At 39.7% G+C, this 12,906-nt stretch overlaps 1 protein-coding gene across 1 annotated transcript; it reads left to right on the plus strand.

Moving 5' to 3' along the window:
• The first annotated feature begins 432 nt into the window (after positions 1–432).
• On the plus strand, positions 433–12,688 carry LOC131424309 (NANOG neighbor homeobox-like). Its single transcript, XM_058580511.1, has 5 exons — positions 433–538; positions 8,192–8,338; positions 9,377–9,604; positions 10,575–10,900; positions 11,011–12,688. Exons 2-5 carry the CDS (start codon positions 8,278–8,280, stop codon positions 11,092–11,094), a joined length of 699 nt encoding a protein of 232 aa, XP_058436494.1. The 5' UTR covers positions 433–538; positions 8,192–8,277; the 3' UTR covers positions 11,095–12,688.
• Positions 12,689–12,906: the final 218 nt, after the last annotated feature.

Here is a 12,906-nt window from a genome sequence, read left to right on the forward strand (position 1 = left end):
CTTGGCTATGGTTTGAATGTCCCCCAAAGGCTTCATGTATTTAAATTTAATCCCTATTGAAGTATTAAAAGGATGGAACTAATCTGGAATTTATTTATTTATTATTTACTTATTTCTTTTGGTACCGGGAATTAAACTCAGGGGCACTCTACCACTGAGCTACATACCCAGCCCTATTTTGTATTTTATTTAGAGACAGGGTCTCACTGAGTTGCTTAGCGCCTCACTGTTAAGATCCTTCTGCCTCAGCCTCCCAAGATGATGGGATTTACAGGTATGCACCACAGTTACTAATCTGATCATGGGTTTGGAGGTGGGACTTTCACAAGGTTATGAAGATTAGATCAAGTTATTAGGGCGGGGCTTTCCTGATTGAATTATGATGGTTTATAAGAAGAGGGAGAGAGACCAGAAGAGGCATAAGCTCTTGCGCTCCTGTGTCTTAACACTGGGTGTTCCATATCACTTGGGGACTCTGCCAGAAAGAAGACCATCACCATAAGCCACCCTTTAACTTGGACCTCAGACCTCCAGAACTGTGAGTCAAAACAACCTTTCTTCTTTGTAACTTAGTCTGTGGTGTTGTTATTATCAACAACTGGATAATACAATAGTTCTGTTTAGTCACTGTCAGTCTTGTTCTCAATTTTATTCTCCCTGTACTCCTTAGGAGTTTTTCCCTAAAATACAAATCTGATGAGCATAGTCTCTTTCTCTCAAAACTTATACTCATTTTTTAAAGACCATGTTTACAAATTTATGCCTATTAACAAAAATTCAAGGTTTTCCTTGTTGATATTTTATAAAAGAAAAAATGTGATTCAGAAATAGCTCCAGTGAACTGATCACTGCAACACACACCTATACTCCCAGTTGCTTGGGAGGCTAAGGCAGGAGGATAACAAATTTGAAGCAGGTCTGGGCAATTTGGTGAGACCCTACCTCAAAATTAAAAATTAAAAACCGGATAGAGGGCTGAGGATATAACTCAGTTGGTAGAGTGCTTGCCTCGCATGCACAAAGCCCTGGGTTCAATCCCCAGCACCACCAAAAAATAAAAAATAAAAACTGGATAGAAAAACACAGTGGTAGAGCATACGTGGGTTCACTACCTGGTACTGCAGGGAAAAATAAATAAATAAACAGAAAGAAATAAATGGCTATTCTATTATTTTATCACTTTTTGAAAATTTCTTTCTCTTTTATTGTGTTTTGTTTGCAGTACTGGGGATGGAACCCAGGGATGCTCTATATCATCAACTCTTGTTATTTTGGGGGTGTTCTTTTTTTGTTTGTTTGTTTTTTGGATACTGGGGGATTGAACTCAGTGACTCTCAACCACTGAGCCACATCCTCAGCCCTTTTTTGTACTTTATTTAGAGATAGGATCTCACTGACTTCTTAGCACTTCACTAAATTGCTGAGGCTGGCTTTGAACTCATGATCCTCCTACCTCAGCCTCTTGAGCTGCTGGGATTATAGGCATAGGCCACCAAGCCCAGCTTGTTTTTTGTTCTTGTTTTAATTTGAGGGCGTGTCTTGCTAAATTGTCAAGGCTGGTCTTAAACCTGACCCTCCTTCCTTAGCTTCCTGAACTGCTGAGCTTTCATGCATGCACCCATGCAACTACACTTCCTGGAATTTTTTTGAGAAATAATAGGATTTTTGTTTGCTTTTCTTTGGTACCAGCAATTGAATCCAGGCGGACTTAACCACCAAATGACATCCCCAGCACTTTTTATCTCTATTTTTTATTTTGAGACAGGCTCTTGCTGAATTGCTTAGAGCCTCACTAAATTGCTGGGGCTGGCCTTGAACTTTCCATCCTCCTTCTTCAGCCTACTAGGCAGCTGGGATTATAGGCATGTGCCACTGTGCCTGACTATGAATTTTTTTTTTTTTTGGTCAATGGTAACCCGTGACTGCTGAATCCAATGGAGGTGATCTCCAGTTTCACTCTTATTGCTTTATTCTTGATATTTCTATTGGGGCATGTGACTTAGTGGTAGAGGGTTTGTCTAACATGCCCAACGCCCTGAGTTGAACACTCAACACCACAAAAAAACAAATATGATCGCCTGTATTTCTGACATATTCCTTGACTAGTTTTTGTTATGTTTTGTTTTGATGATAATGGTAATTGAACACAGGACTTCTTCAAACTAAGCAAAGTGCTTTACCAATGACCTAATACCTTAGCCTTTGCATTTTTTATTTTGAGACAGCATCTCATTTGTTGCCCAGACTGGCCTCAAATTTAGGATCCTCCTATCTTAGCCTTTGTAGTGGCTGAGATTAAAAGCATGCACCCTCCTGCACCCACTCCAGATAACTTTTGAGCAGTGTCAAACACAAATACATTAAGTTCTCACTCTTTGAAATTTTTATGTTAAAATTCATAACAAGGCTGGGCATGATGGCACAAGCCTGCAATCCCAGTGACTTGGGAGGCCAAGGCAGGAGGATTACAAGTTTGAGGCCAGCTTCAGCAATTTGGTGAGGCCCTAAGTAACTTACTGAGATATAAAATAAGCCAAAAGCGCCCCTGGACTCCATCCAGAGTTAAAATAAATTAATAAATAACATAACATAAAATAGAACACACTTTTTTGTGGGGGGGAGGGTTACTGGGGATTTAATCTAGGGACATTCTATGACTAAGCTACATCCCCAGCTCTTTTTTTCCCATATTTTTTATCCTTGTACATAATGATGGCATTTGTTGTTACATGTTCATACACGAACAAAATATTAAAAAAAAAAAATTGGCCAATATCACTCCCTACCACTTCCCTACTCCCTTCCCACCTGCCTCCTCTGGTCCCTTTCCTCTGCTGTTCTCCCTTGATTTTCATGAGATTCCCTGCCCACCCCCTTGCCCCTCCACACACACACTTTTCCTTTTTCCTCTCTAGCTTCCACATATGAGAGAAAACATTCAACCTTTACCTTCTGTTTTGCTTACTTCACTTAGCATAATGGTCACTAGTTAGCATAATGGTCACTAGTTCCATTTATATTCCTATAAAAGAAATGATTTCATTTTTCTTTATGGCTGAGTAAAATTCCATGTGCATATATACCACGTTTTCTTCTTCCTTCTTTTTGGAGGGGGGGAGGGTGGTGGTGGTGCCTGAGGATTGAACCAGGGGTGCTTTACCACTGAGCTGCATACCCAGCCCTTTCTTTTTATTTTTTATTTTGAGAAAGAGTCTCACTAAGTTCCTTAGAGCCTTGCTAAATTGCTAAGGCTGGCTTTGAACTTGCAAACCTCCTGCCTTAGCTTCTGGAGCCACTAGGATTATAGGCATACCCCCACCCAGCTAAACTACATTTTCTTTATTCATTCATCCATTGATGGACATTTAGGCTGGTTCCTTGGTTGGCTATTGTGAATTGTGCTACTGTAAACAAGGGTATGCATGTATCACAGTAGGATGATCTCTTTAATTCTTCAAGATAAATAACCGAGGAGTGGCATAGCTTCTCTTGAGAAGCGTCTCTTTTCCAATTTGTTAATTGGGTTATTTGGTTTTTTGATGTTAAGATTTTTTTAGTTCTTATGTATTCTAGATTTTAGGCCTCCATCAGAAGAGTAGGTAGTAAAGATTTTCTCCCATTCTGTGGGTTCTCACTTCACATTCTTTTTTTTTTTTTAATTGTAGATGGACACAATACCTTTATTTAGTATTTTTATGTGCCTCATGCATGTGCTAGGCAAGCACTCTACCACTGAGCCACAACCCCAGCCCTCTCTTCACATTCTTAATTGTTTCTTTTGCTGTGCAGGAGTTTTTTTGTTTTGTTTTGTTTTTTAATATTTAATTTTTAGTTGTAGCTGGACACAATACCTTTATTTTATTTATTCATTTTTATGTGGTTCTGAGGATTGAATCCAGGGCCTGGCACTCATTAGGCATATTTTTTAGTTGTAGCTGGACACAATACCTTTATTTTATTTATTCATTTTTATGTGGTTCTGAGGATTGAACCCAGGGCCTGGCACTCGTTAGGCATATTTTCTAGTAGTAGGTGGACACAATACCTTTGTTTTATTTATGTATTTTTATGTGGTGCTGAGGATTGAGCCCAGTGCCTAGCACATGCTAGGCGAGTGCTCTACCACTGAGCCACAACTCCAGGCATTTCTCACCATGCTCTGCCTTTTTTTTTTTTTAAAAAAAAATGTATTTAATTTAAATTTTTTGTGTGACTGGGGATTGAACCAGGTGTGCTCTACTACTAAGCTACATCCCCAGGCCTTTTAATTTTGAGATAGGGTCTCTCAGTTGCTGAGGTTCTTGCTAAATGGCTGAGGCTGGTCTGAAACTTCAATCCTGCCTCAGCCTCCATGGTTGCTGGGATTTGTATGCACTTGCCACCACATGTGTGGCCACTTTTTAGGAAAAAAACAACAACAACAGGATCTCCATATGTTGTCCAAACTGACCTCAAGCCGGCAGTTCTTCTACCTCAGCCTCCCAAGTAGCTAGGATTACAGGCACATGCCAGGGTGCCCAGCTGCTACTCTCTTACTTAAGAGCAGGTGCACCACATTGAGGAGCAGGAGGGCTTCTAGGCAAAGTCTGCATGTGTTTCACTCTCAGGCTGAAGCCCTGCTCCACTCACTGCACCCTCCACATCGATGTTCAGTCCTGTGCCCCAGTGATTGATGTCTACTACTCTGTGATTTTTTAGGAGACCAAATCCTACCACCTACGGGGCATTCCCCACCAGTTACCAATGTACCCCAGGAGAAAACATTCCCCCAAATTTCAGAATGCAAGCTGGTAACATTGGGCTTTCCTAGCCTGTACTTCTAAGAGGATGATGAGGACCAGCATGTGCTGCTGATAATCTGTTTCGCACAGGAGTTGCCCTTTCCTTTTCATTTGCTCCAGCTGAGTTGTACCTGCCAACCCCAGTGCCAACCCCAGTGCCAACTGAACCCAGAGCTCGATCTCAGTGGTTAACCACTGAGCCATATACCCAGGCCTTTTTATTTTTATTTATTTAAATATCTTTATTGTTTAGTTGTAGATGGACAATACCTTTTTTTATCTTTATGTGGTGCTGAGGCTCAAACCCAGTGCCTCACACATGCTAGGTGAGTGCTCTACCACTGAGCCCCAGCCCCAGCCCGTATTTTAAGGAAGACTCTAAGTTGCTTAGGGCCTTACCAAGTTCCTGAGGCTGGGCTGGAGCTTGGGATTTTCCTGTCTCAGCCTCCCAAGTAGCTGGGATGACAGGCATGTGCAACCATGCCCAGCTTCCAGCTAAGATGTTTGTTTTATGTTTATTTATTTCTGGTACCAGGGATTGAATCCAGGTGCGCGCAACCAATACACCACATCCCCAGCCATATAAAAGAATGCCTATATGTTCTTCAAATAATAGACTTGTCAGTCATAGAGTGAAGTTTCTATTATAATCAAAAGCAATTTCAAAAATATCACCTGAAATACATTAAATATTTTAAATGTCTCTGATTTTCTTTCTCTGCATTCCTGTTGATTTAACTCACACGAAATTGTTGTTTGTTGCTTGCAATGGAAGAACACTAATCTGTCCAAATGCTTACCCACAGTATCAGTGAAATAAATTCCTATTACAGCAGTAAATCACAATTTCACTTATGAAACTGGAAAAGATTCTTAAAAATTAATGGCACTACTCAGTGTGTTGAGGTTTTAGAAAATGACCCCTCTTATAATTGCTGGTAGGAGTGTAAATTTATATAATCTTTCTGGAAAGAAAAGCAACATATATCAAAAACTTAAAATGTATATTTAACCAAAAATATTTATTAAAGTATTGTTCATGATAGGGGAAAATTAGAGATAATGTACATAACTTGAGCTATGCCTGCCAGGCATAGTAAATAGCTTTCCTTTTAGGACTGATAGTATTTGTCTCCCTTAGTGCCCAGGGTAAAAACAATTTCTAAAGAGAGTAGTTAAATTGTATCAACTTCCATGGGTTTTGCCAAGGAAAGAAATCTGTTTGTCTGTTTTATTTAAAGGGGGCCTCCCTGTGTTGCCCAGGCTGGCCTTGAATTTGTGATCCTGCTGCCACAGACTGCAGAGTAGCTGGGGTTACAGATACATGCCACCCAACACCACTTGATTTTTTTTTTTTTTCAGTGCCAAAGATTGAATTCAGGGACTCATGAGTACTACTAGATAAGGGCTCTTCCACAGAGCTAAATGCTAAATTCCTAAAATTGCTAACCCTTAAAAATAAATAAATATATGTAGTGTGTGTGTGTGTGTGTGTGTGTGTGTGTCTTTTTTCCTGATACTAGAGATTGAAACCAAGTCTGCTTTCCAAATAAACAGCATTTCTAGCCCTCCTCCTCCTCCTCCTCCTCCTTCTTCTTCTTTTTCTTTTTGAGACAAGGACTCACTAAGCTGCCCAGGCTGGCCTTTACCTGCAATCCTCCTGCTTTATACTCCTGAGTCACTTAGATTATAGGCATGTGCTACTGCACCTACCTAGCTGGATATATATTTTTAAAGCCTGGAAGACAGCTACTGTTTTCCAGAAAGCCAAACCTAGAAAATATCAGGTCCATTGCAAATTTATTATCCATCCAATCCCTACGCCTACAGAATTCATGGTGGCCTGTGGAACTTCCTCTGAACCCAGGCTTATGCAAGTCAGTGTCCCTTTCAAGGAGAACTTCTGGGCTGGGTGTGGTAGTGCACACCTGTAATCCCAGCAACTCCGGAGGCTGAGGTACGAGGATTGCAAGTTGGAGGCCAGTCTTAACAACTTTGTTAGGCCTTTAGCAACTTAGGGAGACCCTATCCCAAAATAAAAAATAAAAAGGGCTGAGGATGTGGCTCAACCATTAAGTGCCCCTGGATTCAATCCCCAGTACCAAAAAAGAAAAAAAAAAAAAAAGAAGAAGAAGAAGAAGAAGAAGAAGAAGAAGAAGAAGAAGAAGAAGAAGAAGAAGAAGAAGAAGAAGAGGAGCTGCTGGAATGAAAGGCCTGTGACACTGTAGGCAGCAATGACATGCCCGATGACAGCCCCCATTCAGCTCCTTTCAGATGATTGCACACTTGGTTTACCTGATCCACGTGCCAGCAAAGACGCTACCCTCAAGGAATTGTGTGCATTTGGCTACCATGGACAGATCCAATTGTGTCTCTCTTTTAGGCACTAACAAACTGAAATCAGATGTCAGATGTCACACACAAAAGTCAGTCTCTCAGACTGATTCTGTGACACTCTCTATTCACTTAGCTGGTGTGGGATTAACAACAAGAGTTTGCTGATCAAAATGACTATAATATATTGGGTTTTTTTAAAGTTCCACAGAAAGAGAAATGTCACCATGCAAAAACGTTTGTTTTTTGTATTGAAGATTGAACCCAGCATGTTTTACCACTGAGCAATGCCCCCAACCCTTTTATTCATTGTTTTTTTTTTTTTTTTGAGATGGGGTCTCACTATGTTGCTCAGGCTTGCACCAGGCTTCAACATGTAAATTGTAATAAGAAAGATAGCCCGACACAGTAATACCAGTTACATGGGAGGCTGAGGCAGGAGGATTACAAGTTGAATCTCAATTATGGTAATTTAGTGACACCCTGTCTCAAAATTTTAAAAAAATTAAAAAGGCTAGGGCCAGTGGCACAGGCCTTAATCTCAATGATTTGGGAGGCTGAGGCAAGAGGAGCCCACGTTCAAGGCCAACCTCAAGAACTCAAATCCTTTTTCAAAATAATAAAGGCTAAGGATGTAGCTCAATAATATAGTACCCCTGGGTTCAATCCCCAGTACCAACCAACCAAACAAACAACAACCAAAAAACCTGACTCTATGATGTGCATGTGCATTTTCCAACCTGATAGAACTTTGACCATGGAATTCTCAAAATAAGAACTACCGATTATTCAAATATACACTATGTAACAGAACATGTGAATGAATAAATAATTAAGGCATAACACACAGGGGCTGGACAGGTTATTTTTTTGCAGTGGTAGTGCACAGGTTTCCTGTGTGTAAAGCCCTGGTCCCAGCACCAACAGCAACCACAAGAAAATTCATTTTCAACAGAATTAGAGAAATGAACTTCAAATTGGGAATTCAGTAAATTCAACGATTTTCATTTTTATCAAATACAGATGTTTTGGAAAGTTATAATTTACTTATTTACTTTACTTTTCATCTCTTTTAGGACTTTTCTTAGGTAAAGACTTCTGGTATTAAGAATATTTTTATCTCTAAAACAATCAGCTTCTGGGAGAGAAGATCCAAAACATCATGAATGACTATCAGCAAGGGCTGGAAGTTGATGACAACCTCATAAAACCAAAAGGCTGGAGTAAGTAAAAAAAAAAGAATCTGTAATCCCAGGGGCTTGGGAGGCTGAGGCAGGAGGATCACGAGTTCAAAGCCAGCCTCAGCAAAAAGTGAGGCACTAAGCAACTCTAAGACCCTGTCTCTAAATAAATACAAATGGGGGACTGGGATTGTGGCTTAGTGGAAGAGTGCTCACCTAGCATGTGTGAGGCCCTGTGTTCAATCCTGCACAGAACATTAAAAAAAAATAAACAAAATAAAGATATTGTGTCCAACTACAACTAAAAAATAAATATTTTTTTAAAATAAAATGAATACAAAATAGGGCTGAGGATGTAGCTCAGTGGTTGAGTGCTCCTGAGTTCAATTCCTGGTACCCCCTCAAAAATAAAAACCCAGGGGATATTTATCCCTGAGCTACATCCACATATCTACTTATTTATTTTATTTATTTACTTATTTATTTATGTATTTGTCTTTTAGTACTGGGGAATCCAGCAGTGCTTTACACTTAACTACATCTTCATTATTATTTTTGTTTTTCCAGACAGGTTCTTACCGAATTGTTGAGGCTGGCCTCCAACTTGTGGTCCTCCTGTTTCAGCCTCCCAAGTTGATTATTTTTCCAGGTTTTATTACAAATCTTTTATATCAAAATGGCAAAATGGTGATAAAAGAAAAGAAAAAAAAGAGAAGATGCCAGATGTGGTGGCACATGCCTGTAATTCCATTGTTTCAGGAGGCTGAGACCAGGAGATTGAAAATTTAAGGCTAGCCTGTGCAACTTACAAAGAACCTGTCTCAAAATTAAAAAAAAAAAATACATGGGGCAGGGGCTGGGAATTAGGTCAGTGGTAGAACATCTCTGGGTTCAATTGCTAGTACTGCCAAACATAAATGAATATAAACATTTTTTTTAAAAGGACTGCAAGCATATGTCATTGGGAGTGTACAGCACTCACCTAGCATGTGGAAGGGAGTGGGTTCAATACCCAGAATAATAATACCGTTAATAATAATAATAAAGCCAACTCATAGAAATTCTTTACTCTCATTTTAGATAACACAGGCATATCCAGTTCACAGAATAATTGGATTAGCCTGAACCAAAATGTAAATCTGCCTTTGGAGGATGTTGTTAACAGCATGAGCTTTGAAGAGACCCTGAGTTCAGTTCTACAATTTTTAGCTCAAGATGCACAATATATGGACTGCCTGCAACATCTCCACAGCACAAAGACAATTAAAAAAGGCTTCCTAAAGCACTGCAGTGCTTCTCCACATTCAGGTATTGTATGGGGCTCATTGATGTGATCGTTTTCCTTAATATACCTAAAAACAAATGCACTGACATTGCATGTGGGTCAAACAATACAGAAGTGTCTGGTGTACAGTGCAAAAGTGTCCCTCAGTCACTTCCATTTCATTTCATTTCACTCCCATTTTATAACCACTGTTAGAGTTATGTGGATGTCATTCAACTCTCCTTCCATACTTATTCAGTCATGTTATTCAAAACTTTTGCATCCAGGAGATAATACTAAAACATTTTGTAGTTTGCATAACACCTATTTAATAGAATAAGTATAAAATACTTATGTATTGTTCCATTATGAACATTAGTTAAAAATCCAACAACTGCCAGGTGTGGTGGTGCATGCCTGTAACCCACTGGTTCAGGAGGCTGAGGCAGGAGGATCACATTTGAGGCCATATTCAGCAATTTACTCAGCAACTTAGGTAAGACCCTGTCTTACTAAAAAATAAAAAAGACCAGGCATGTAGCCCATAGTAAAATCTCCCTGGGTTCAATCTCCAGAAAAGAAAGATCTGGGTGAGGAGGTGTGCCTATTGTTCCAGCTACTTGGAAGGCTGAGGCAGGAGCATAGCAAGGTCCAGGCTAGCCTGGGCAACAATGAAACCCTGCCTCAAAGTGGAAATTTTTAAAAAGGAGGTGTGCTGGGGGGATAGCTCGGTGGTGGAGTGTTTGTCTAGCATACACAGGGCTCTAGGTTAGACCCCTAGTAATACAAAACACACACACACACACACACAAACTCACAAACAAAAAAAGGAGAGGGTGAAGAATAAATAAAACATAAGTGAATAAATTTTAATTTGTAACTTTTATGAAAATATTCCATATTTTCAAAATATTTTGAAAATTGACTTTCCCTTTCCTCTCTGCTTTCCACCAATATACAACATTGATACAAAAATCAAATACATTCTCATGTGTCTGTTGGTTTTATTCACAGATCTTGTCACTCACAAAGAACCAGCTATGCCATGGAGCCAAAGTCCAGAGCATTCACCCGAGTGTCCTCGTGAAGATGAAGGAAAGGAGGCGCGCAAGTGGAGAGAAGAAGCCAAAGCAGAAGGAGAAGGAGAAGGAGAAGAAGAAGAAGAGAAGCTAAAAGACAACCTGAAAAATGAAGAGGAACATGAGGAGCTGTGTCCCAGGAAGAGACCAGTCAGCAAATCCCTCATGGACACTCTTTGGGCAAAGTTTAAATTAAGCGCGTGCCCCACAGTACAAGACAGGCTGTCACTCTCATTTGAATTCAGCATGACAGATAAACAGGTATAACAACCTATTTCTTCACAGACAAAGTCACTTCTGTAGCACTATTATGCATATAACCAGCATCTTGATTCCTGTACTAATCACCCCACCTGCCTCATTTTTTTCAGATACAACAATGGTTTTTTAAAAAGAGGAAGAAGTACATGAAAGAATTGTCTGAGCAAAAGCCCAGCAAAAGACTCAAGAAATAAAAAAGCTTCCATACATAAAACTTCTAAGTTGCAATGAAGTAAGAAGGACCATATTGACTGTCAGTTCTATTTGTGTTTCCATAGTAACTGAGGGTCCTGTCACTCTTTCATGTGGCAGCCAGGGGCACAAAAACAATTTGATTTACTGCTCGTTTTGCATGTAGTCGTATATCACACATACACTATAGGCATTCGATTTTTATTGTTTTGTTTTGCAATGAGGGAGATTGTACCTAGGGCTTTGTACATTGGTGGACACTTAAGTGCTCACCATTGAGCTACACCCCCAAATCTTAGATTTTTATTGATTGAAGTACAGAATTACATCAGCTTAAGTCCCAAAGTTCTGAAGTTCAATTGTTGTGTTGGGGAGCCAGAGTGCCAAATAATCCTCTCACTTTTTTTGTTTGTTTGTTTGTTTTTGGTACCAGTTAATTAGCCCAGGGCACTTAACCACTGAGCAACATCCCCTGCCCTTTATTATTTTTCATTTTGAGACAGGGTCTCCCTAACTTTCTTAGGTCCTTGCTAAATTGCTGAGGCTGGGTTTGAACTTGGGATCTTCCTGTCTCAGCCTCCTGGAGCCACTGGGATTACAGGGGTGCAACATCACACCCATCTTCCTCTCATTTCTTAAAACCTTAGAGGGTCTGCTGTGCATCTCTCTACCCTTTTGGCTAGAAAGCCACACCATATCTGTCTTGGCAAGTACAGGCTATCCTGGAACCTACACCAAGGGTGTGCAGATAGATAACATTTTTTGAGACTGTCCGAGGCAGACACTACCCTCAAAGATGGCAAAGTAGTGGCCACCTGGGTGGAGCCCTTATAGTATCAGATATCCAGGAAAATCTCATATTAGCCCTTGAAGAAGCTAAGAAGGAACTCACTGCCATAAATTTTTTTAAATACTTATTTATTTGGTTTTTTTTTTTTTTTTAGTTGTAGTTGTCAATACCTTTATTTTATTTATTTATTTTTATGTGGTGCTGAGGATCGAACCCAGGGCCTTGCACTGATGGGCAAGTACTCTACTGCTGAGCCTCAGCCCCAGCCCCTCACTGATATACAGTTTGAGGCAGCGATTTATTGGAAGGATTTACATAGGCTTTCATGCCACAGCTTCCCTCTAGCAGGCCAAGTAAGTCTTCTGAGGCCTTTATGGGACAGTTTCAGAACTGACCTTAGTGACTGTGTAGATAATTCTGTTAGCTCCATGCTGATTCATTCTATTTTCTTCTCTCTCTTTGGGACCGAGCTGTTCTTGGTATGTTTTTTTTGTTTGAACCATAGCTTTTATAGCAATATTCAAATTAAATGTGAAAACTTCATGATAGTTCCTATCTTTGAAAAGTTTAGCAATATCACAGTAATAATAAGAATTTTTATTTCTTGTATTAGCAGATAAATATTGCTATTTTGAGTGATAATTCCTGGTTTTGTCAAAGAACTCAAAATGAGATTTATGGTCATTGGACTTTGTAACTTAATTTGAGTATTCTATAAATTTTGATAGTCTCATTTTATTTTTACTCTTATTGAGTCATTTACTGATGTGTACAACTGTTCCCTTGTAAAATCAATAAACTACTTGTTGCAGTTTTTGTTGTTGTTGTACTTTGGGTTTGGGAGGGTGGTGTTTGTTTTTGGTACTGGAAACTGAGCCCAGGGGCACTAACTACTGAGTCACATCCCCAGCCCCCCCTTTTTAATATTTAGTTTTTAGTTGTAGTTGGACACAATACCTTTATTTTGTTTATTTATATGTGGTGCTGAGGATCGAACCCAGGGCCTCTCATGTGCTAGGTGTGC

The sequence above is a fragment of the Marmota monax genome, unplaced genomic scaffold (assembly GCF_021218885.2).
Source record: "Marmota monax isolate L192 unplaced genomic scaffold, Marmota_monax_Labrador192_F-V1.1 WCK01_AAM20220418_F8-fsc00315, whole genome shotgun sequence".
NCBI lineage: Eukaryota > Metazoa > Chordata > Mammalia > Rodentia > Sciuridae > Marmota > Marmota monax.